Below are 26,632 nucleotides of genomic sequence, written 5' to 3'. Positions count from 1 at the left end.
GCTATCCTTATTTAGAACCTACTGTATTTGAAGCAGCCAATAGCCCAGTGAAGAGAGCCAAAAAGACCTGAGTTTTCTAACCTCCAAAGCTTATTAGTTGTGTGAGTCTGGGAAAAACACTTAACCTATTTGCCTCTGTATCCTCAACAGTAAAATAGGGATAATTACAGCACCTACAACACAGGCTTGTTGTGATGATAAAATGAGCTATTTATAAAGTGTTTAGCCCAGTGCCTGGCACAGAGTAGGTGCTATATAAATTTTACTATTATTATTATTGTGTACTAGACAATACAGGAAGGTGGTGTGGTGAGGGAGAGGGATAGAAAGATTAATAGGTAAAACATGGCCCTTTATCTCAAAGAGTTTACACATGACTAAAGGAGATAAGACATGTCCACAAATCACACAAGTATGTGATAAACGCCCCAGGAGTAGGGTCCAAAGAGCTAGAAAAGGTTCAGAGGCCAGAAAGATACAGCACTACTGCATGGAGAATCAAGGAAACTCTCAGAGAGAAGAAGCATTTAATTGAGTCAAGTAAGGTAGGCCTTAAGAGTCAACAGTATTTTGAAAAGCAGAGCTAGAACTCAGGTATTCTAGGCAAAAAGAGCAAAATAAGCAAAGACGCAGAGCGTCTGGCAAATCTCTCTGCACCCATCCAGGGCATCAAAGAGTCATTGAATTCAGAAGTTTTTTACCGAGTGTTCATGGTCCAGAGGCTTCACCAGACTAGCCAACAGGTCTAGGACACACACAGGACGCGTGTCGTAAAGTATGTAGGGCAGGCTGACTGAAGCCATTCTGTAAAGGCTCTTGACTAAGAACTGTGAGACTTTACCAGGAACCAGTTTTCTGAGCAAGAGAATCCTAAGATCTAAGGGGTACTGTTTTAAACCCTCACCTTCCATCTTGGAGTCAATAAGGCAGAAGAGTGGTAAGGGCTAGGCAATGGGGGTCAAGTGACTTGCCCAGGGTCACACAGCTGAGAAGTGTCTGAGGCCAGATTTGAACCCAGGACCTCCCATCTCTAGGCCTGGCTCTCAATCCACTGAGCTACCCAGCTGCCCCCTCAAGGGGTACTTTTAAGATGGTTAACCTAGAGGCAGCATAAGATCCATGAGAGTGGGGAACAGACTGTAAAAGGCACATCCACTAAGGAAGCTATTACAATAATAAAGTCCAGAGATGAGATATGGGCAGCCTAAAGAAGAGGAGTGGTGATCCGACAGGCAGCAAGGGCTGATACAGTCTGAAGGGAAAACAGATAAGGGCTTGGCAGCTGGATGTAGAAATCAAGAGGGAAAAAAAATCAAGCATGCTACTGAGGTTTCAAGTCTAGCAGGAGTGATGTCAGTAACAAAAACAAGTCAGCATCAAGAAGAGATCTGGTTTAAGGAAGGAGGGAAGGGACCAGAGACAACAAAATCAAAACCTCGTGTATCTTTACCAGATACAAAAGTCTTTAGCAGAAAAACCAGTACCCGGCCCCAGGGGAGAGAGCACCGAGAGAGGGAGCTCTACCACCCCGGGCCCAGCTGGGCCTGCACTCTGCCACAGGCTGATGACATCACCACAAGCTGCAGAGCTCTCCAATGATCAGGCATTCCAAAAGGACAAAGGCAAAGTTCCAGCCCTAACTCTACGGCTATCAAAAGGACCCGAGATGTCCGCTGAGCTCTGCTCACTTCTCGAGGACTCTTTTACACCTGTAAAGGGGGAATGCCATTACCTGTCCCCTGCCTGGTTCCCAAGGACTAATGAGTGAGGATTTAAGAGACAATCTCCAAGGGTCAGTCTTACTGCTTTTCTAAAGACGTGAACAAGCATAGATAATGCCATACATTGAGTCGCTTTACAGTTAGGTATTGATTCAGGCTTGGGCCCTATCTCACTTAGGAAGGTGGACTTCACTAATTTATACTACATGAGGGAAAAGGATAAAGGAGGAGAGGACCACAGGGCAGAGGGCAAGTTATTCAGAATGGGAACAGAGCCAAGACAGATGGTGGTGCTTGCCAGCTTGGATGGCACAGTAAAGAAACCCAGACCTTCTTGATTGATTGAAAGGAAGTGTAAGGTCACAGGCTCTGCCTCAGGAAATTTGTTGTTTCTCCACTTTCATGCACTGTGACCCAGAAAAGACATTCAGTATTTTTTTTTGGCTACTGGTCAATTTAGTAGTGTTTAAAGCTTAGGATCTCCTTCCTCCAATCTTTGTCAATAGGACACTTGCCCTACATGTCTATTTTACATCAGGTGAAAAGTAAAAAAAAATGCATGGTAGAAATGGGGAAGTGGTGGGATTTGTGAACTAGGTACATGTATGCAAAGATACACACACACACACACACACACACACACACACACACACTGAACTTTAAGGGGTATAATTTCCATAAAAATGAACTTAATCTCAAAACTACTTTACCACTAAGTATAGGGTCAAGAAAAGGATAGGAAAAAAAAACTGTTCCAAACCTTCAGTTATGACAAGTTTTATCAGATGTACATTTAAAAAAAGTCTTACAGATTCTCTTTTTTATATCTATCATTTCTAGAAAGACTCCACTCTAAGCATTTTCTTCTTTGTAACAAAGACATTTAAGGAAAACTAGCCAAGATTAATCACATTTAACTATGTGTGAACCAGGTATAGCCCCCAGATCCTACTTTTTATCTATTGACAATGGGGAGAAAAATTAGGTTTAGGGAATTTGTTGGTTTTGAAGGAAACACTTCTATATTGCTCATAATGGAGTAAAAAATAAAAAATAAAATCAGTTTTGAGATTAAGAAAAGCATTAAAATTGAAATTTCTCTACATCGACCAATACAGTATTTTGCTGTTGAATATGGAGGGAAACTCTTTTCCCTAAATGTTTTACTTTGCACTTGTCCTTAAGAACTTCTTCCATCCAATATGGCTTGCAAGGTCACTTTGAATTCTGTTTCTGACTTGTACTTAGAAACCACAATGAACTTCTTGATATGTATAAACTTAATGGAGCACAGAAGGTATACTTAAACACATTCCTGAGTTTATTATAAGTTAAAAGTTTACATAATAAACCCCATTTTACCATTAATTCCAATTTTAAAATAGATTATCCTCACTTTTAAAGAGGAAGCAACTGAGGCAAAGAAGAGAAGTAACATTCAAAATTCTACAACTACATAAAATGTCAGGGATAGAACTAGAACCTAGGTCTTCCAACTCTCATTTCTTTCCATTAGAAAGCACTACTTACTAGACTGATACTGAAGAACAGAATTCATGTTGAAATGAAAAATGAGCAAATTTATATAAGATTTTCTCATGGAAAAAGTTCTATAGACACAACAAAAGTGACAATTTTTTTTTGCAAAGATTAAGGGAATGTTAAGAGTTTCTGCCAAAAATCAAACATTTTTTGATACCAAATGTCTTGCTTCCACTTTTATGCATTTAATATAAAGGTTTGTGTAGAGTGCTCACAGGAGACATATGAATGCCTACTTTTTCCTAAGTAGGAGAAAAGATATTATAGAAAAAGCAACACTCTTGGGTGAAAAGACCCAGTTTCAAATCCTGACACCAACACTTAATAGGTGTGGAGGCAGGGGAACTGCTGCATCACCCCTCTACGCCTTAGCCTCATCATTTCTCAAGTGATGGAACTGGACTCCAACAGATGGACTTGGAAGGCAAAAATGGTCTTCTCTCTAGCCCACCCTCCATCTCCTCTCTCTGCTTTTGCTCTGGTCATCCATCTCCAGCTTCACTCCCTCCTCACCCCTCTCTCCCTAGAAGGCATGGCCCAAGCACCATATTACACACTAAGATTGTCCTGAGCCACTCTCACCTTCCCCGGGCTTTGTTTGTGCCCTCCCTGTCTCCTATTTATATCGCATTTATCCAGTATAGACTTGGGAATCTACACATTGACAACCCTCCCTTGAGGGCAGGGTCTATTGGATTTTTGTCTCTCCATCCCCAGCACTTACACAGTACCTATTAAACAGCAAGCTTTTAAAAAATGCTTGTGGCCTGACTGGCCTAGAAAAGCTCCTTCCCACTCTACCATTCTGTGAGTGTGACTAGAATTTTTCCCCCCAATATAGCATATTACTCAAGAGCTAAAAAGTGGTTCTCTTGATGTACACTGGGGAAGCTGGCTGATTGGAGAAGTAAAGCAAAAATCTAAAAAAGTAGAACAGATATGGAAATGCAATTGTAAAAAGCAGGCAGTTTTCTGAATACTTGGGGAGCGGAGTGGGAGGAGAGAATTGAGGAAAGGAACAACACAGACACAGAAATGGGAAGGAATCAATACCATATCCCCAACAACATGACACCCAAGAAAAAGAAGCTAGTGCCCAGTTGGGCTACCTGATAAAGTTAGTGTTAAACAATCTGGAACTGGTATCCAGAATACAATGAAAGGAAATAACCATTTACACAATAAACATTTATTAGGAACTTTACTGCTTGGGGGGGGGGGGGGGAGATACAAAGATAAGGCATCATTATTTATATTAAGTTAACATTTATATAGCACTTTTAAAGTTTGCAGTGCATTTTTTGTTATCCTTGAATTCCAAAAGTAAGTGCTTTATCCAGGCAACATAAATAATAAGAGACATAAAAGAATCACAGAGTTAGAAAGCTATTAAAAGGCCATCCAATCTAACCTAATCTAAATTAAACTTTTTTATTTTTTTAATCAACAAGCATTTTTTTCTCCCTAGAATTTTGACCTATTCCCCTCACACACAATGAAAATGGGAAAAAATGAACCACTGGAACAGATGTTCACAATCAAGCAAACAAATTCTCCCAACACATCCAAAAAGAAATGTCTCATACTATCATCTCTCTATCAAGAAATGGGTAACATGCATTAACATCCATCCCTGGAATCACAGTTGGTCACTGCATTTGATCAGAATTCTTAAGTCTAAGTTGTTTGTCCTTATAACATTATCTTAATATATACATTGCTCGCCTGTCCTCCTCCCTTTAACTTGCATCAGCTTATACAAATCTTTCTAGATTTCTCTAAAACCTTCCCCTTCATGATTTCTTACTATATAGCACAGCAATATTCCACTACATTCATATACCATAATTTGTTCAGCCATTGATTTGTCCTCCTAGTTCTGCTCACTTCACTCTGCATTATATCATGGATCTTCCCTGGTTTCTATGAAACCTTCCCCTTCATGATTTCTTACCAGAGCACAACAGTATTCCATAATCTGCTTCATCAACCAATGAGCAGCTATGGACATCGCCTTATTTTCCAGTTTTTTGCCTCTAAAAAAATGATGTTACAACTATGTTTGTATATATGAGTTCTTTTCTTATTTCTTTGAACTCTTTCAACCCACTCATTATTTTAAAAATGAGGAAACTGGGGCCAGAAGAGGTTAGGTGACTCACATGAGGTCATAAACAGCAGCAGAGCTAGGATCATAACTTGAAATATTTAGGCTCATCATGTCCAACAAATTTAAAATATTAAAGAGGATAAAAATTTACCTCCCAAAATAGGGAAAATGTTCAACTTAATTCATATTTTCCAGTGTTTAAAGAAAGAAGGGAGGACACAAATGAACAAATGTTATAAGCCTAAATTCATTCTAAACATATAGCATTATTTCAGGATAGGAAATTCCTGTGTTTGATCACTTAGAACAAATGCAATTGATGCCTAGATCTCTGGCCTCTTCCTGGCTGGGCTAGAACCCAAATATTTATTTTACTTATACTGGTCAGTCCCATAATATGAGCATTTAACATGTTCATGATATAACACAGAGCTCTCATCTGTGCAGGACTAAATATTACTGTACCTAAAACAGAATTTTGCAATGCAAACTGCTCTGCCCAAGATTTCCACTCTTTTTGATTGTTGTTGTTGACATTGCTAGATTCAAGTCTTCCATAAATTAATCTAGACATATAAGAGGGAAAAAGCTCAAGGGAGTGAAAGCTGTGGTCAGACTTGTGAAAACACACCATAAAACAACGTATGTTTCTGACAGTTGAGCAGACTGTATGACAGACAGCAAAACCACATTTCCGCATGCCTTTTTTTTTAATGGATCTGTGGCTTTATGCCACCAAGCAATATTTTGGTTTACCAAAATATATTCTATGGCCTTTTTAATTTCATGTTTATTTAACTTTTTTTTTACTATCACTACTGCTCTTACTAGGAAGATAGGAAGCAGCAAAGATTGCAGCAAAGATTTAAAATAAGTGTATAGAAAAGGTAGGGCGAATTTACAAACAAATATTTTTCAAACAAGTTTTGATTTGGGTTTTTTATTTTATGTTGGGATTCTGCAACTATTTTACAATTTTCTGAAAAGTTGGTAACTAAGTATAACCATGCAAAAAGCCTAGATGACCATTTATCAAATATACTGTCAAGAGGGATTTTGTTCTTTATTACTGCTTTCTCACAGATTGCTATTTTGATTTTATTATAAATTCTAAAGATGCCTTGTACAAAAAGCCAAAGAACATGACCAATAAAAGATTGACTTTTGGCCTCCCTCTGAGCCCCATGCTCCTACCTGCCAAATCTCTCAGGTGATAACATTCATAAATGTTGCACAAGGTATACTGCTGACTGATTATACCAAGCTTCCTTCTTAAGAACAAAAGCAAAATAAAGGGAAGAAGAGCTTTCTGTTCCTGACTTCAGAAGGCATTGTGGAGGGACCAGTAGATAAGAAGATCATCTAGGTCAACATAAAATTAAATCTGAAGAGAAAAATTCACACCACCCAGATATAATCTAATTGATAAAGATTAAATCCAAAGGGCCCACTCAAACTAACTTGGCTGTTTCCCAACATATACATATAGTCACATGCACTATGTTTGGGAACAAAGACAGATAGATATGAAAAGCCTAGTTATTCATGGCTAACAGCTACTACTAAAAGGAAGGTTTCCCTGTGCTGGACTTAAAACCGATAAGATCATTTACAAGGAGTTGCCTCATTAATTCCAGCCCCCTGTAGCCAGCAAGACTAAGATGTATTTTCAACTTCTTAAAGAAGAAAATGCCAGTCTATTTCAAAGTGGGAGTGCAGCTTGCTGGTCTCAGAAGGCAATGAGGGTTCTCTGTCCTTGTTCACTCCTGAGCACATCTGTCTTAGTCAAACCAATCAGAACTCTACTCTCACTCACACTAACCACATGGGATGCACTACAACAAAAATGTTTTCAAAAATATGGCCAGTTCAGGGGCACCTAGGTGGCTCAGTGGATATAGAGCCAGGCCTGGAAATGGGAGGTCCTGGGTTCAAATTTGACCTCAGACCTTTCTTAACTGAGTGGGCAAGTCACTTTATCCCAATTGCCTTGCCTTTATCATTCTTCTGTCTTGGCAATCTAAGGTAAAGCTTAGAAAGAAAGGAAGGAAGAAAACATGACTAGATCCAGAAATGCAAGAGTTTCAATTCTGTATTTCTAACTGTCCACGGCACACCATAGGCAAGTGAATTAAAACAAAAAACTTTTATAAGGTTCCTAAGAATAACAAAGGTACTGTAATTCAGTCTTAAAACTATAAATATAGAATTTACAGAATAAATCATATTCTCCAGAGCTTATATTCTACTTGAGAGATATGACACAGAAAAGTATAATCAATGGGTATAAGAGGAAAGTGCTCTAAGAAATCCTGAGGAAGGTGGCAACATTCAGTAGGGGGAACCAGAAAAGCTTCATAAGCAGGTGGCATCAAAGCAAAATCTATAAAGAAGAAATCAATATAGACAAGTGGAGAAAAGAAGTGAACTCCAGACATGAGTAATGGTTTAGAGGTGAGAAATGAAAATGTTAGGTGTCAACTAGTGGTACTCCAACTTGGCTAGAAGATATTATGTGAATTGGAATAATACCCAATAAAAAAGCTGAAAAAAATTGGAGACAGTTCATAAATGGTCTTATAGAAGTTTATATTTTATCCTAGCATCAAATTAGGGTTTTTGAGCAGGACAGTGGCATGGTCAGACCTGTGCATTTGGAAGATTATTCTGATAGAAGTATAAAGGATCGATAGATCCTGGACAGACCTGGACAGATAGATATATGAAAATCAGTTCAAAAGCTATTAAAAGTTTAGTGAATTACATGTCTTTTTAAATTAATGTCCTTCTGGCATCTCAAAAACCATTCTAAAATCATATTTATTATCATTACCCCCAAAATAGCTCTTCCCAAGTTTCCTTTATCAATGGTACAGCCTAGTCATCCAGGCTGAAAATCTCCATTCTGAACTCCTCTCCTCTCTTTCATTCCTCACACCCAACTGGTTGCCAAGTACTATTAATTCTTTCCTCACATTCCTAGAATCCATCCCTTTCTTTCCATTCCTACTTATTGTGACAGTTCAGGCTTTCATCATATAATAACTAGATTATTGCAGTAGCTCCTAATTGGTCTCCCAGGCTACAGACCCTATTTTCAAATTAATTTTGCATACCACCTTTTAAAAAAATGCTATTTTGAATACATCAACTCTCTTACTTAAAAACATGAAATGAATCCTCATTGCACACACACAAAAAAGCCAAACTCTGTGTCTTGCCCCAAATTCAAAGCCCTTCACAACCTGGTCCTGAACTACCTTTCCAACTTTACTTCCAATATCCCCTACAGAAATTCTGCAATACTGCCAATCTGAATGTTATTTCCTGAAATGCACTGCTCCTTCCACAATTCCTATGGAAATCTATTTAAAGTCTACCTTTCCTTCAAAGGCGAAGCTTAAGTGGCACCTCTATCCTGATCCCCCTAGTGAGAAGTGAATCCTTCCTTTCTTTCTTCCTAAGGTAGCTCAACCACACAGTCCAGACCATTTCATCAGAAAGCGGTTTGTATTTCAGATGCAGAATGAGACAACTGGACTAGATTATCTCTAAAGATTCATTTGACTTTGGACAGCCTGAGAGGGCCTAGGGACAATGCCAAGAACATCATTTTTGTCCCTCACAGTGACTAGTACAGTGCCCTGCACTTAATAAACACTAAATAAACATTTAATGAATGAAATGGAAAGTAGGTTGGCTATTAGCTTTTAGGAGTCAAGTCTTGTACCTATTATCTCTTAAACGAGTTAACCTTTAAATGAAGGGAAAATAAAATTTACCTTATTACAACCAAGAGATTTCTTTTGCAAGATCATTTACAATCCTCCCTTATCCCTATATCTGTACCACCATCCTTTAACCAAGTTGTCTAGAATATCAAAAACCAATTAGAACAAAGCATCCATATCATACCTGGTACGATACCTTCCCCTTCTGCCCCAAAAAGAAAGGAAAAAAATATATTCAAGCCAAAATAAAATACAGAACTTTGAAACTTTCTAGCCCAGCTTAGAAAGGCATCATAGAACACTAGATAAATCACTGGCCTTGAGTCAGGAAAAACTGGGTTCAAATCTTGCCTTACACACCTACTAGGTGACCCTGGGGCAAAGTCACCTAAACCCTGAGATTGAGACTCCTCAATTGTAAATGAAATTGGCTTCATAGTCTCTGGGGCCCTTTGCACTCTCAATCTATGATTCTATGATATGAATTTACATAAATCATTTCCTAGAATATCCTACTATTCCAACAGAGCCCTTCTTCTGTGGAGTTATGTGGATCTCCGTCAGCTCACATGAAAGGTATTTTTCCATTCTGCTTGTACCTGGTTAACCTGGGTCCTTGACACTGGCTTCAGGGACAGCCACATGGAGTAGGAGTCTAGCTTCTGTGTCTAGATGCTCATCTTCCTCCTATATCTGACAAATGTTGACTGCTGGGAACATGCTCCAAGCCCACAGGTGGGGGAGCCTGGAGCACTCGGTACACGGCCCTCCACCGCCCACCCCAAATAGCCAGGCTCCACGGAGCTTCTCCTCTGTGCTACTGGCCACTTTATGGAACATCAATATTTTTTCTGAGATAAACCAAGGCTCACAGTAGATGCAATAAACCACACTCCACAATGTCTACATCCTTGAGGTCAGTCAATTCCTTGTTTCTTTCAGAGGAAAAAAACCCAGCTGTTAAACAAGCCCCCTCTTTTACACTGTGGCAGAGTTTGGAGCTGAAACTGAGGGAGCCAAACACCAAGAGGGCCGAGTCCACCGGTGCCCACACAACCTGAAGTCCAAGATAAAAACCACATTTTGGACTTGCTGGAAAATCAAGGACTCAACAAAAATCTGGTTGTTGACCACCAGGCTCATAACCAAGAACCAAGGGTTCTTAAATTTTTCCAACTGTGAATCCTCCTGGAGCTGTCTTTTACCTTGTTCTGCATCCCTTAGCACCATGCCTGGCACATGGTGGGTACCACATACTCTCACACCTGAAATGTGCTCCTTTATCTGCTTTGTCCCTTAGAACCCTGAGCTTCCTTCTGAGATCAATTCAAGGGACAGCCCTAAATATGGAGCGACTCAGAGAGCCCTTTGGAATTATTCTCAGAATAATGTCTTCAAACGTATAATATAAAACTCATAGAATTACAAAGGAAAACAATTATGTTAAAATATAGTTATGGGGGCAGCTGAGTAGCTCAGTGGATTGAGTGTCAGGCTTAGAGAGGGGAGGTCCTGGGTTCAAAGCTGGCCTCAGACACTTCCCAGCTGGGTGACCCAGGGCAAGTCACTTGACCCCCATTGCCTAGCCCTTACTACTCTTCTGCCTGGGAGCCAATACACAGTATAGATTCCAAGACAGAAGGTAAAGGTTTAAATATATATAGTTACAGTTATAATTAATTTTTTAAGTTGATAAATTCCTAAGCCTTTCAGCAGGTTGGTAGGCTGAAACATTGAAATAACCGACAACCTAGAGATACCTCCAGACCATGAAGCAAGTACATAAAGTTTTCAACAAACGGTCCCACAGGTATTTATAATAACTACAACACATGGCAAGACCATTCATTAATATTTTTAAGGGATTTACTGAGTTTGTCATTATGTGGTTAGTTTGAACTTACTAAATTGATATAATACATAAACTAACCTTTAATAGGTCCACAATTTCCTGAGCATGAATACTTGCCCTGCATGTTATTGGGTTTAATTTTTGTTCACTTATTCCACAAAATCATCTATAGAAAATTCACCCAAGGTAGCACCAATTATTTTAACACTTGGACTGTCCAAGGTATGTGAGCCCAAACCCTATCCACAATATTGCCTTTTATATCCCTATTGGCAGAATACTAATATATACTTATACCTACCATTTACCTTTCCATTTCAATGATCCCAGCGAATAGGTAAATTGGCAAAACAGAGCTTAATTACTTAGGCACAGGTCTGACTGTCACTCTGCTTTCTCAACAACCTCCCCTAGAGCCCTAATCCATTTCTGATCACATCTGATCTGTTGGGCACTTACAGACCTTTGCGCCTCGCTCCAATCTACCTTTAAAGTTGTATTAGATCATCCACCTTCATGAAGTCCGAGGTGCAGGCAAGTTCGCCTTTTTGCTCTTCCTCAGACATGACAATATATCTCCGAATTCCTCACTCATAAACTTCTGTCTCCCACTGCTGTACGTGTACTCAAACTAAATACTCTCATGTCTGAAATGCTGTCAAGGGCCAACTCTACATGAAGCTTTTATTGATTCTTCTTTATCAGTTTCCCATGGCTTCTCGCAGAAATTGTCTTATCTTTTACTTTCTTTGTATTTGTGTGTCTCCCCAACAGAATAGAAGCTCCTTGAGAGCAGAGACTATTTCATTTTTGTCTCAATCTACAGAGGCTTGATTACCTGAACAACAACAGTCTCTCTCCATTATGTCAGTTTAACAAGGTAATGGACCGTGTTATTACAGAGGCCAAGGTTCCAGAATCAGTTACAAGAACTGAGAACAGAATTCAGGCCTGCACCCCTAGGTCTATGAATGCATACTCTGCCTCAGTAGCTGTTTTCATGAAGAGCAATATGAGAAAACACTGTTAAAACCAAACAAGGAATTAAACTGATTATCAAGATGAATGCTGGTATTTCCATTTGTAAAAACAATAATAATAATAATAATAATAATCCTATGTACTAAGATGTTGGTAAAGAGGTACCACAAATTCCACTATAGAGATGCCCAGCAGAGTGAAAACCTAAGCCAAAGGTCTTAACCCTTTTTATATAATGGACTCCTTTGGCAATTTGGTGAAGGCTATAGAATTTAAAAGGAAATCAATTATACTGAAATAGTTACAATTTTTTTTAATTCACAGACCTCAGGAATTAATTCACGAACATTAGGTTAAGAAGCTCTGGCCCCAGGAATCCACCAATCCAGGTAAGACCATCAGAAGAATCTGCTCAATCTAATCTCTAATACAGTTTTATGGCTAATATTTAATATAATATAGTATCATCATAAACACACTTCCAAAAATTTTCATGATGGAAAATATATAGAAGAAACATAGACTACCCTTACCATAGTCATGTACACATGTATGAAAAATAAATAAGAAATCAGATCAGTAAGCATCTCAAAAATAAAAAAACACTGCTTCTCAATTTTGGTTTTTAAAGGGAAATCACTTAAAAAATACAGTAAGCATTCACTTGCATTGTTTTAGCCCTCATAACAAAGAGAGCAAAAGAAGGAATGAGTATGATTAGAGAAGAGATGGTTGTGAATAAAGCTTTCATTAAATGTTGAAATTGGGGGGGGGGGGCAGGACTGAAGGTTACCTTTAACCCTTTAACCTGCCTAAATGATTGAATCAAATGACTGCCAAATGACTGAACCTCTTTCTAAAGAAGCATCATTTTTTAATGTGTTTTTTTTAGGTAGAGGAAGTTGTCATATGGAATTAGCAATATTGAGAGGAATCAAGAAGCATGCAATCAAAACTAAGCATTATTTTATCCAATTGTTTCTTATTCTGTTCCCAGCCAATAACTTATTAGAATTAAGTCAAAGGATCTATACCCCTTTCTAAATAAAAATTGCTCAAGAGATTTAAGAAACCATGGAATACTTTTAGCATGAAATTTATTGTGATATCTTCCTGATTCACCCCACTTCTGGGATTAAATAATAACCTTTGCTAAAGATGCTAACATGCAGTGAATTTTCTCTTGTAAAAGGAAGAATCCTAGAAGCTTATTATTACACAAACTAAACAAAACCACATCTCTAGGGAAGATCATTGGATTATACTGAAAGATACATTCTTCATCAACTAGTCACATTAAGTAAATTTTCTGATAACAAAATGCAAAAATTTCTCAACTTTCAAAATTAGATAATTAAAACATATCTATTACAATCAGAAATCTCTCAAGTTAATAAAAATGTATACGGTTTAGAAGATTAAGTAGTACCAAATAATGACTGCTGTGGTTCTGTATTGATTTATCATTATTATTGAATAACTCTCTGATGCTGACCAACATCCCTTGGTAGTCTAAGAATCAAAACAAACTTTCTGAAGACTTCTAAAAAGGCATCATTAAGTCTGATTTTCAGCTACTGAATCACCTTTAACTATGAATATGAGCCAATTGGCAGAAATTAAGAAAATGGAAAGACCTTCAACCAAGATGAGGGAAAAGAACTAGAAACTTGCTGGCATTTGGATTGGGTTGGGAGAAAGGAATAGACTCATAGCATTACAAATGCCCTAATATGATTAGAAGACTCATCATTTCCCAGATTTCACCCAAACTGCATATAGACCTGGGTGTTCCTAGACAACTAATTCTTCAGAGGCATACTAATTAAAGACAGAATTAAAGGTTGGTTATGGAGAATATTCTACTGGGGGCAGTTATGTGGCTCAGTGAATGGAGAGCCAGGCCAGAGGTCCTGGGTTCAAGTGTGACCTCAGATATGCCTAGCTGTGTGATTCTCAGTAAGTTACTTAACTCCCATTGCCTAGCACTTACTGTTCTCTCTGCCTTGGAACTAATGCACAATATTAACTCTAAGATAGAAGGTAAGTATTTAAAAAGAAAGTTGGAGAGAAAGAGAAATATTCTATCAAGAAAAGTGTTAGTGATTAGTAGTTGTAACAATGAAAACACAAAAGGCAGGCTCAAACATTCAGAATAATGAAATTAATATATTATCATTTGCACCATCTTCTGTTATGTCAATATATACCTCAAAGGGTACAAGAATGGAAGCACTTCACAGCCTTGAGTTCTGTTCCTTGTAATTCCATCTTTCCTATGTTATTTTTCCACAAATTCCCTCTATCTAGCCAGCAGTGTCAGCCCATGTTTGCCTTTCAGGCTCAGCTTTTGTGCCCCTTCTCAATGCTAAATTACTTACATTCTCATGTGACACTAACTGTATGCAAATATCAAAGTGTTTTATTAAGTTCTTTGCCGAAAATGAAAACAGAGCTTGGCCTTGTGGCATCCTGATCTGTTGATCCCGGATTCCACAGGGTGGGACGGGAGCCTTCAGGTGGGGGGTGGAGGGCAGAGGAAGGAGCGTATCTTTGTTTAAGAAGTACTGTAAAGAAACAGCCCATCAGCTTTAGCTGGAGGGGGAATTTTAGCACCTCAAACTGCCAACTGAATAACCATGCTGCTCCTCATATACCATAATGCAAGGACCATCATAGAAACGGAGATGCCGCCTATCCCACACTGGGCCAGGCCTGCCTCTGTGACCTTTGGCATAGTAGTTAAGCTCACCAAATCTTGATGTCCCCATCTGCATTCCGATCCTCTTATTGTGACACCAGACAAGACATTCAAAGCCCTTAAGAGTGTCATCTGGTAAGAACGAGTAGTGGAATGGCACGTTTGGCAAACGGTCTTGGTTTCTCCACTGACAGAAGCTATTTAAATACATGAGAACACTGAAATGATGGATAACACATAAAACACCTTAAGCTCTGGGTAAAGAAAGGTGCTCCCATAGCACTGCCACTCATTATTTTCATAATTATGACTAGGATGCAAACTAGAAAAAAAATTCTTCTTTGCCTTTTCTCCCATGCCCCTTTCATGTGGTAGGATGGAAAAGATGGACATTTAGAGAGGAAAAAACAGTAAGAAAAATTTGATAAGTTCCCTTGATTGTTACTATAAAAGACATTCTTCCAGGTCCAAGCAGATAGCTCCAAGATTAGGAGGGGGACAGAGGGAAAAGGATCACTACAAAAGCACCATGTAATAAAGAGGATTAATTTGGAGTCAGAGGACCTGGGCATAAAGCCAGATTTTACCCCTGATTGTCACCAATATGACCTTCCTTAAGTCACTTATATACTGTATGCCTCAGTTTCCTCAATTATAAAATGAAGAAGCTGCATACATATTTATATATATATATATACATATATATATATATGATTTTGAAGGTCCTTGCCACTCTAAATATATATTCCCATAAATCAAAACAAATTGTAGAGTTTAGAAAGAAAAAGATACCCTAAAAGATCACAGACCTAGAGTTAACCTTAATAATATAAGGCACAGAGGCAGAATTTGAATTCGAAGGCTTCTGTCTCCAAAGCTCTTTCAGCTAGACAATCCTAGATCAAGGGGGTAAATAACTTAAAAATGACAATGTCTACATCATTGACCAATGAGCCTGAAGGCATTCTGTGACCTCAGTGACTCTTAAACCTCCAGCTAAGCAAGCTCACATACATAGCTTTGGTATCTTGTCACATATAACTTAGCAGCAGTCTCTTTGCTTGGCAGGTATGAAAAGCAACATTTTGGCCCAAATCAGAAGACCCAAGTCATCCCTAATAAAAACACTGGTCTAGCTCTAGTAAGGAAAAAAAAAAGATCGTACCTAAGTGTATTGCATATAGATGACAAGACGATATAGTAGAAAAACCCTGATCTCAAAAGAACCTGAGTGTGAGTGGTAGCTCTATCAAGGTACTAGGGCAAGCCACTAGCTCGCCGAACCTCCGTTTTATTATTTGTGAATTAACAATATTCATATTGCCTACCTTCACCAGGTGCTAATGGGGAAAGATTGTGTAAACTATTAGAGATGTGTCAATAAATAAAGTTGGTATACTCTGATCAAGTCTTTCTACATTGGAAATATCAAGCAGACAACGAGACAGCTGCTACTATAGCAGAGTCAAAACAACCTCAAGGTTCACTTTTTAAACTAAAAATATTTTTTATATCAAATGAACTAATGTTATTCTAAGGCCCTTCACTTTGAATTATGACATGTTCAAAAGTAACAGGCTAAAGTAAGCAATTTAAATAAATCTAAAGTCTCTGCTTAAAAGGCAAAAATAAGCCTATTTTTTGCCAGCTTAAATATCCAAAATCCCTATTCAACATATAGTACACATATGACATCAGAGCTTAGATTCAAGAGATAGTAATAGTTAAAATCAATTTAAAGTTGACTATTGAGTGATTTTGAAAAGGGGGATAGACTGAAAAGAAAAGGAAAGGCTTTCTAATAATTCTGGCCCTTTCACAATGTTTCTAACTGCTATTCAATGCATTGTCTAAAAGAAATAAATACAGACTGTCTAATCACTTCAAAGGAGGTAGAGAAAGTCTTTTTAAAAGCCAAATAGACAATATATTTGCATCCCTCAACTGGCTTTTTTTAAAACAAATTAATATTGAACTGACGACTCCAGTTGTTAGCAGGACATAAGAGTTCTTTTCTACAAAGGAAAAAAAATGAACAAAACCAATGTCTGTAGAACCTGCTCCACTAAGATTTCAATAGCAAATTTTAAAAAGCAAACTTGCCTAGCTAGGGTCAACCCTGCCCCAAAACCATTCTACTTTGGATAGCTATTAACTATGCTAGTCTCAAATAAAGAAATGAAGAGGTAAAATTGAGAGGCAATGAGAAATAATTCTTTGCTTAAATGCTGCACAGTCTTAACAAAAAGCAAAACATCTGCATCCATTTAGAAGTCTGAGTTGTGTGTGACTTCCTGAATCTCAAGGATCTTTCTGAACTACAAAGACATAACCAAATATCACATCTTCCCCCTCCTGCCTTCCCTCCTCAAAAAACCACAAGATGGTATTTAACAAACACCCTTTTCTTTTTTATGCATTCTTTTAGAAGCCACAAGGAAAAGATAAAAGCTAATTCGGATAGCAGCTCTTGAAGAAAAAGAGAAATGGGTTACCTCAGAGGAAGCAAACTGTATCACATTAAGTAGGCAAGTGTTCCTGGGAGAAAGTGAGTCACATTCGTCTATAAAAGACCAGGCAAGACTCACCTGTTGAAGCCAGTCTGATTCCAACCTATAACCCCTAGAGTCATAAAGGACTGGACTAAGGGAGATACAGTAGGTTTAGGGAGCCCCGGATACTAAAGAGGATAGTCTAGCTGTTTGTGAGCCAAGTCCAAAAACTGTCTCAAGTCTCCAAAGTGCTCTCTGATCAATAAATGATCTGGAGCCAAGATCTCAGCTCCAAAGACCAGTGTCTTGCAACAAGAAAGGGGACAGGTGCTTTATTGAAGAACTCTACAAGGTGAAATCCATTGTATATGCAAAGTCAATTAAGTCATGAATGTAAAACCTTTAGTTCTTTTCCTGATGCCTCAAGAAGAATAAGGAATAGGACAGAATGGGAATTCCAGAACTAGAGACACCTTAAGTAGTACATTAGTGCCTGATAGTTATAAACACCCCCAAGAGAGGAAAATGTCTTGGCTCCACTTCCCAGGAAAGTGAAAGGGTTGGCTGACTCTTGTCCTGTGAAAATTTCTATTTCTACTTCCTCATTAGGTCTACCAATCCTTCTTCCTGGCAACTGCTGAAAGAAGATATTTTGAAATTAAGACGTAACTTGGTGTGGCTAACTGGACTTGTTAAACAGGAAAAAGCAAAACGTATCCCCTATCACCATGTATGCAAACTGTGGGGGAGCCAGGAAATGGGGAAGGAGTATCACTAGTACTGGTGACACTAAATTGTGGAATGTCATAAATTACTGGTAAGCAATACAGACAAATGGATAGTTGTGTTCCTGTATTACACTAAGCAGATTTTTTTGACCTAGCTAAAAAGTAGTCAGTCTGCTTTTTTTTTTCCACTTTGATAGAAAACACATTCAAAAATGCATCCTCTATTTGGAGTTTTTCCACACAACTCCCCTTGCAATCCTTCATTCTGAGGTTTCCAGTTCAATAATAATTATCCTCCATTCATCCTTCCATTAAAATTTCCTACTGTTTACTAAAAGATGGCAAATTCTGTCAGTATCATTTCGATTAGCACCCTAGTTATTTGCAAATGGAACATAATGCCTTCAATTACAGTGTACTTTTGCCATCATATAAAAGTTCAATTCTGCTTACTTCTGTTAAAAAAAAAATTAATCATGTAAGAGTATGCAAAAGCAAATATACATTCATTCTCTCTGAAAACTTAGTATACTTCCTAATCATAAGGTCTTCAATGAAATGGATAATTCATGTTCAAGAAGTCAGGCACTTTTCAGAAAAAAAAAAAAGGTAAGGGTCAAAACTGAACCTTAAACTAAGCAAATACAAACTGATTTTTTCTACCTTCACCATTTTTCTCCAAATAAATTGATAATGACACAAAAATCAAGCATGCTCAAGGCTGAATGAAATGTCATGCCAGTTGTATATTTCTTTAGCCTCTATAAATCTCTTCTTACTCTCAAAATCCTGGGCTGCTTCTAAAATAGCTCACTAAAAAGCCCCAACCTAATTAAAAACAGCTTCCTCTGCAACAGTGGCCTTGATTTCACTTATTTACACATTAGCTGCAGTCTCCTTTAGGCCAATCCAGTCCATTCTCTAGACCGGGCAGGGCCTTTTATCTGCCCCGGACAGCATTTTCTCCAGCAGATGCAGTAGATGCCAATTGATTTGCTGTCGAGCACGGTAAATTAATAGCAACAAATTGCTGAGGGCCCATCTTGCTGCTCCACCATGCTTCGGCAGTTCTGCTTTATTTGCTCCATGATGGGCAGCAGTCAGGCCTCTTCAAGTCAATTTCTTCTTAACAACCTGCAATACTTTTCAATGGTGAAAATAGAGCTGTTCCTTGTAAGTCAGAAATCAATATCCTATTGCCCTTAGAAAATGCTAAACAAGCAGTATTGGCAATCCACTTGGTACTAGAGGGTATCAGATATAATGCAAATCCATACTGCTTCCCTCCTTGTAGTTATTACAGTTTGCTAAAAGGTTCCTAATGCCATTTATCATCATTTACCATCGACTGCTGCAGCTATGATTATGAGATCCTATCAGCTGGCAGAGCCCTTTCATTTCTATTCAATTAATATTTTAACAGCACTCAAATGGTTGTTGCCCAGGTCTTGTAATAAAATTTACATGGCTTGGAGTGAAATAGTTTTTCTTGCTTTGATTTTTAAAAAAATACTTTTATGTCTACATCCACTTCATTTAGATTTTCACACTATTGCTTTTATAAAATCAAGATTTACATGTATGAAGACTAATATTTGAAAATAAGGGATCTTTTGACTAGGAAGAAGCTAGACTATTTGACACTTTTTTTAGTCAAAATGTAATATTTCCATCTCCTCCACCTTTTAAATTCCTTTAGCTCTTATTCAGAAATGCCTACTGGTTAGTCAAATTCCAATATTCAGCCTTTTATGGTAAAAACAAATGTCCATTTAAACTTAAAGTGTCTTGTTTAGTTATACATCATACCTAAAAGAGAAGGACATGCTAAGATGATCTCAAATCCAAGCATAGCCCAATTCTGCAACAATGACTGACCCATTTTAAGATAAAAAGCCACACTGTATTTATTAAGATATTAATTAGCAACACAAGTAACATCTACTAAACACTATGCTAACTGTCTCTGCATAGAACAAATTAGCTGAGATGCCCTTTAAGAGAATTATCCTCTGATAATCTCCCATGTTTTAGAAATTCAAGATAAGGACACATCTCAATAAAATGTTCTTTAAATATATTCCTTTTGTCATCTTCACTTGTATACTGGAATGATAGAAGAAAGCATAGATTCATATTATTAGCCTATAACACTCCTCTCTAACTTTTGTTTCTTCTAGATTCATCTGCACAGTTCTATTGATCCTAGTAGAGATGACCAAAAATTAGCATCATATTTTATGCTTTAATTCTATGTCATGTTACTTTGTACCCACAATCCCCTTTTAAAAAAAATCAACTCATTCTACCAATCTAATGCTATTTACTCAGTTACCAAAATTTAAATTAATTATGTTCTCAAACATAATTGTTAAAAATTGGCAACATTATGCAGGCTTAATTAAGATTAAATCCAATTTACTAAATGTACTTTAATTGGTACTAATTACATTAGCTTTCATTTCAGAATGACAAATTCCCCATAGGTTTCACTTTAATAGTCTTCTATCAAAATCAACACAGGATGACTGATGATGAGTACCAAGTTGGGGGGATGTGGGGGGAGAAGACAATATCGAACCCCACATTGTTTCTGCTCCATGCATTTATCCTTTTATCAATTTGCTAAGTCACAGAGTCATGCCTCCATCACAGCCATCATTTTCTGTTCCAATGAAAAATTTCTCTAAAAATAAATACTGTGTAGTTGGAAGCAGCCAAGAAGAACAGGAGCTTTAACCGAAAAATACACAAAGGTTTCAAATATCAGGGCCACCAATTACTAGGGTACTTCCAAGGACTCTGGGGACTCCTACTCTTGAACCCTCTGAGACGAAAATCTAATAAGTGAATAAGCCTAACCTGATCTTGAGAACTAGGCCCAATTATGCCGCAGGGCAACTTCACTGCATTATTGCCTGCTTTCCATTACAAGGGCATCCAGCGAGTACATCTGGAAAAGAAGCTAAGAGGAACCAAGGCTGTCTGCCTAGGAAAACAAATAAAGACAGATATGCCTCTGTGCTTAAGGGGAAAAAGAAAGAAAATATAATAAGTAGGTGGTTTGCAGGGCTGTCTGTATTTCATAATGTGATAAACTGCCCTCAGGATTCTTGATGTGATTGAATTTTGAAAGCAAGGGGGTGGGGAGGGAAAAATACACTCTGCTCTCAATTTAGAATGGACAGTATTTGAGGACTTATGAACAAGAAGACAGCACAATTAAAGGTGTAAGTATAAAAATGTAATTAGGAGACATCATAAAAGGCAATACTTCTGGCAGAGCATGGGAGTGTGTATCTCTCCAGTACTTATACAATATAAAGAAATCTAAGCCTAAAGGTTATGGAAACATGGGATGGGGAGAAAAATATAGAAAGATGTTAGTCACCAAGTTCAATCTTTAAAAGATGCTATTTATCTTCATAGAGCAAAAAACATGTATAAAATATAGACCTAAGATAAAATTTAGCAGTGATAATTGCCAAATAATATCTTAGCTATAATTTGCTGAAGTAAGGCAGAATGAATGGAAGACCATAAGCTTGAATGAATTCTCTATAAGCAGGCAATAGTTATATTCCTAATTTAAACAGAAAAGGCAGTAATGCCAAAATTATATTCTAACTAATCTAAATCCATAACATGCTGTCATCAGTGTTGTATTCAACTAAACCATAGAAATAATGAAATAAAATATTTGGAATTAAAAATTCTCATTTTCTCAGCCCTCAAAATTAAGTGATGACTAAATACTTGCAAGTTTTTACACTACATGTTTTCAGATGCTATCAGTTTACTGAATTTTACTAATCCATAAGCCTTAATGTAACTGAATATATCTGGTAGGTCTAAAAATCATACAAAAGGAGTGGCCCATGAAATAGCAAAAAACTAACAATATGTGGGCCAATTATTATCTCCAAACTCAGAAAGTAAGGATATATACCTTTAACATGAATAAGAAAGACAGTGCCTAGTAAGCCGCTTCAGTAGCCTCTGAACACAGAGAAATGAAGGCCCACACCTATTCCATTAGTAGTAGGTGAAATACCAAGCAACACTACCAAAAAGAGAATTTAAAAAAATAACTCCCTAAAATGAATTATTATTGCTAAATGACATTTAATTTTCTTAAAGTACTGTTTTTTCTCTTTAGGAAATCCAAATCAAACCACTTACTTTAACCTCCAGCAAAAAAAGGTTAAAACCCACAGCTCAATGTGTGACTACAACACTCACCTTTCCTACTAATCACTACTTTTTTGGGGCTGAACTAATTGCTAGACTTCAAGGCAGTGATGAACCTCATCATATCCTGCTAACAGTCTCATTTACTTTTCACAAATTTTGAAAGTAACCAACAGTTCCTTGATAAGATCCAACTAAGTAGCCTCAAGGGACCAATTTGAGGATTTTACAGCAATTTATTTGGTAGGGCCACAGAGTCCATTTTGATTCTTTGCAGCTAACCCTTTATCTTTCCATACACAATCAACCAAGAGCCTATGGAATTTACAACTTTACTTTTTGACCTTTTCTAAGAAAAAATGTTTTTCTGATCACATAGATTCTAGTTTATTTATATCCTTAATATAACATAAATCTTCCAGAAAATAAAAAATAGTATGCTAAACTTAAGATTCTGATTTTGAAACGTTATTCAAAAGTAAACATTTGGTATATATATGCAAGTTTATCATTTTTATCTTATTTGAAATGATAATACAAAACAAAAAAGGGAAAAAACAAAAAAACCCATAGCATTCTACATATCATAAATCATTTTTAGAACCCAGACATACAAATGTACAAATAGACTATAAAATTATGTTTTTAAAAAGCGTGATATATTAGTGAAAATGACTTTATAATTTAAAGAAACCAAGGGCTTACCTGCTTATGCATTTCTATATTCAACCCGTAGGACATTTCATAGTACTGTTAAAGAAGGAAAATCAATTAAATTCATGACTATCATCAAGCAATTTTCCTATCTTCTGTTTGAAACTCCAAATGTCCTAAGCAAGAACTTCAAAAAATGCACAACCTATAATACCCATTCCCATAAACTTTATGATCAGCTCAGATACATGGCCACTAATTTTAACTTAATAAAATGCAAAAAATCATTCTGAAATGGAAGGATGAGGGGGAGGGTTAGAAAGGCAGTGCAAAAATATGAAAATTCAAAGTTCAAAAACTGAGCATCCTTAACATGTCCTATTTTCTCTCAGAATTTATCATAAGAAAAGAAAAATTCTAGTGTGTGAACTCAGTAACAAGTGTATATCAATTCTTAGGCAAGACTCAATATGTAAATGGGAAAAATACATGTTAAAATTAATCTTTCTGCTTTGAAAAAATTGATCATAAAGGCAGCATTACTTAGAAATAATCTCTGGAGTTAACTTTCTCATTTTTTAAGCATGGTATATTTATAACCACAAATTAAAGGGAAATTGCCTTAGATGCAAGCCTAGAATGTAAGCTTTTAGCTGATTTAGAAGCCATCACACAAACATATATGATTATATGTCTTGGAAGGTAACTATGATTTTTAAACCCAGATGATAACTGAAACTTTGGGAATCCTGATGAAATAAACCTTGAGAAAATTTTAACGCCTATTTTATTCAATACATCATTAAGGTAGATTTTTTTTATTTAAAAGGAGAGAGAATCTTTACCTTCTTTAATTCCTCATTTTTTAAAAAATAAAGCATTAAAAATTAAATCATATGCAAAAAAATTCTTGGTTAAAATCATTTGGAATTATAATAAAACACAACAAAGAAAACCACTAAAACACTACTATTTTGATCATAAGCAAAGTGGAGATGCATAGTTTTTTGTTATTTCAGCTTCCCCCTCCCCAAATCCTTAAAAAACAAAGCACAGAGAAATGACATAGTATGTAATTAAACTTTAAGGAAAATTTCAAATCAAAACTAATTGTCAGAGGCAAATTCTAACATCCTGGAATTACAGGTTTCTGATGAAAATTATGCCACAATCTCAACTACAGTGGCAATACAGTAGTGATCTCTTTTGTAGCCTCAAGATAACTAAATGAATTCCTGCTTTTGGTACATCAAACTAATAGACATTTTGAATGTGTTATTCAGCTTTCTTACCATGACATAATGCCGCTGCATCTCAGTCTTCTCACTAGCCAGTTTTTCACATTCCAGTTTCAAACTGTTCAAGACATAATGAAGCATAAGTACTCCATAATACTTGATTTACATTCTCTTCTAATCCAAGTATGCTCATTACCTTCCTCAAGATCAGTATCCATAAATTTCAAATCAACAATTAAATTACCACCACCACCTTTTAATGGAATGTGTTATTTTAAGTGTAAGGTGGGAAGAGGTGGAATCTCTATTTCATTACTGAGTCTTTTAACATAGAAATGTTCATTCACAAATTCGTTAAAAGAAACTATAATTAAAAATTTAATGAGATTAATATGTGGTCACAAATGATAAAACCTAGTCCCACAAAATATCACAAATGAGTTTTCCTAATTGTTCTACAAAGAGATGAATAAAAATATGAATCAAACATGTCTTAATGAATGATGACTCTTTCCCTCCAAAAACATAGACAAGCTGAATATCATCTCCCAGGGGGGCAAATTGTTGATTTTGTTCAAATTGGGGTTAGTTTTTTTTAAAGTTACATAAAAAGAAATATACATCAATCAGAATTATAGCAAGATCATTTCAAAATGTCAACGTTAAGTCAATTATCACTCTGAGAATAAAACATTCAGCCAAAATGCAATGAGATAGCTCCCTTATGAGATGTCAAGATTCTCCTCCTTAAAAAGCTCAGAACAGAAACGTGAAATGGTTGGGTAGAAAAAAGAGGAAGAGGAAGAAAATCCCAAGCAACAAATAAGCAAGGAAGTAAACAGGCCCCTGAATCTTCTTTTCCCTTGCTTTCTTTAGGACCAATAAATCATTATTGAAAGTTTGCCACCATCTTCCAAATCTAGTCTTAAAGTATTCTGCCTTCTTTTCTATTAATTTGGGGAGAAAAAGGCTCACACTTTCTTGCACCTGCCCAAAAGGGTACTTCATCCATTCTATAAGAGGAGAAAAAAAAGACACCCTAAATCTTTACATTCACCTTGTCAAAATGGAAAAAGGAGGGGGGGGCAGGTTAATGGGGAGAAAAACTGACAAGAACTAAGCAAACAGGAGGATCAAGGAAAGTAAACATCATTACCTGTGGTACTGAGCCTGTAAAAACTGAAACTCTTCCTTAATCCTATCGCAAGACTCGGAAATTGTAAATTTAAAGGGTTGAGCAGGCTGATGCGGTGCCTAAAGAACAACAATAAAATATTTAATTATCCCACATCACAGACGAGGTAAGAGATTGAGAAAACATACCATGCAGGGCTAACAGGGAAGGGGGGTGGGGTGATTCACAGTACATTAAGGCAAAGAGCTATTAAAGCTCCCCTCCCTTTTCCTCCCCCTCCACCCCACTTTCCTTCTAAATACAGAGAAAAGTCTCTTCTCTCCAGGTAGCAGTCCCCTCATTTTCAGTACTCTTCACCCCCCAGACACAGACCACGCAGGCACACACCGTTTTTTTCCCCATCCACGCCTTTCTCAGGAACATCAAGATTCGAAACCTCTTTTCTCATTAAGGGTGAGAAGGGGCAGCGGCTCGAACACACGCACTCCCCCAGCCCGGAATCGAAACTGCCAAACTGCCACGGTCTATGTCAGGGACACTTTGGCCACATTGTGAAACTAGGATGGGGGGGAGGGGGACGGAGCTGAAAACGACACGTTTCATTCTCATGGGACTGGGGGTGGGGTGGGAACACTACCCCCTCCCAGCGCGCACAAACACACACACACACACACACTCTCACACTTTGGACCCCTATCAACCCAGGGATGGGGAGAGCTCAGAGAAAAGCCCTCCCACTCCCACGTCTCTCGGTCTCCCCCTTTCTCCGCCCCCCCCCCCTCCATCTCTAGACAAACTGAAGGAGCCGAGATCACAAATCGTTATCTTCGGGGTTTCAGGGTTTCCCGAAGACAACAATAAGAAAATGGCTACAACTCAATTGCCTTCTTGAAACGACCCCCCCACACACAATCCCTTTCCTCCTTGCCAATATCCAACAACGGTAAAGCCGCTAAGCTGAAGTGAGGACACGGATTTGTTTGGGGTCCCCCCCCTCTTTTCAAGAAGCCCTCGTAGTAAAACTGAAAATGTGGGGAGGAGAGATGGGGGGGGGGGGGATCCCAGCGTAGAAGTATCCCCGTGCCCCTTCCCCGCGGGCCGGAGCTTTGCTTGCACTCACCGGGTGTCTGGTTTGAGGGTACATCTTGCTCAGATCGCGAATCATCCAAACCGATTTAGTTGGCGGCGCTGGGTAGAGCAGCTCGGTTCATTTGTTTTAATGGCAACTAGGAGGAGAAGGCACCCGGCGGGCGGGCGGCGGGGCTGGCTGGCTGGCTGGCTCTTGGAGGAGCGTCTCTCCGGCGGTGGTAGCGGCAGCAGCGGCGGCGGCGGTCTCTGCGCCCCCCTCCCCGCCCCCGGGTCTCGCGTGACACAAGAGGAGGAACCCTCGGCGGCGGCGGCGTCTCTGTCCCCGGCAGAACTGAACCGCTCCAACATTCCACGGGGGGCTTGTCACTGGCCGGCGGTCATTGTCGACGATGGAACGTCTCCCCCAGCAACGTTCGGAGGCTGCGGTCCCCACGTTCCGGAGGGTCTGTTCTTTTCGAAGGAGCTCT

The 26,632-nt window shown here is 38.0% G+C and overlaps 1 protein-coding gene and 1 long non-coding RNA gene across 11 annotated transcripts in view; one reads left to right on the top strand and one right to left on the bottom strand.

The window, feature by feature from the left end:
- The window catches only part of LOC100021905 (transducin-like enhancer protein 4), a 167,294-nt gene extending 140,957 nt beyond the window's left edge, over window positions 1-26,337 (bottom strand). For all 9 annotated transcript variants that reach the window (XM_007498939.3, XM_056805930.1, XM_056805931.1 and 6 more), the window contains exons 1-4: window positions 26,197-26,337; window positions 25,098-25,195; window positions 23,996-24,059; window positions 22,755-22,799 (exon numbers count right to left, since the gene is read on the bottom strand). In XM_007498939.3, coding sequence (XP_007499001.2) covers window positions 22,755-22,799; window positions 23,996-24,059; window positions 25,098-25,195; window positions 26,197-26,241 — 252 coding nt within the window. In that variant the 5' untranslated portion in view covers window positions 26,242-26,337. The remainder of the gene's footprint in view (window positions 1-22,754; window positions 22,800-23,995; window positions 24,060-25,097; window positions 25,196-26,196) is intronic.
- LOC103106045 (uncharacterized) lies at window positions 1,611-17,168 on the top strand. Of its 2 annotated transcripts, none has more exons than XR_008913588.1 (3): window positions 1,611-1,792; window positions 12,262-12,326; window positions 17,067-17,168. It is a non-coding gene; the product is annotated as an uncharacterized LOC103106045 (long non-coding RNA). The 2 variants fall into 2 exon arrangements; XR_470231.3 differs by lacking the exon at window positions 17,067-17,168 and adding an exon at window positions 12,830-13,010 and having other exon boundaries at window positions 1,612-1,792.
- Window positions 26,338-26,632: the final 295 nt, after the last annotated feature.

The sequence above is a fragment of the Monodelphis domestica genome, chromosome 7 (genome assembly GCF_027887165.1).
Source record: "Monodelphis domestica isolate mMonDom1 chromosome 7, mMonDom1.pri, whole genome shotgun sequence".
Lineage (NCBI taxonomy): Eukaryota > Metazoa > Chordata > Mammalia > Didelphimorphia > Didelphidae > Monodelphis > Monodelphis domestica.
Note: the sequence above shows the minus strand (reverse complement) of the source record. Positions and strands in the feature narration are given on the sequence as shown.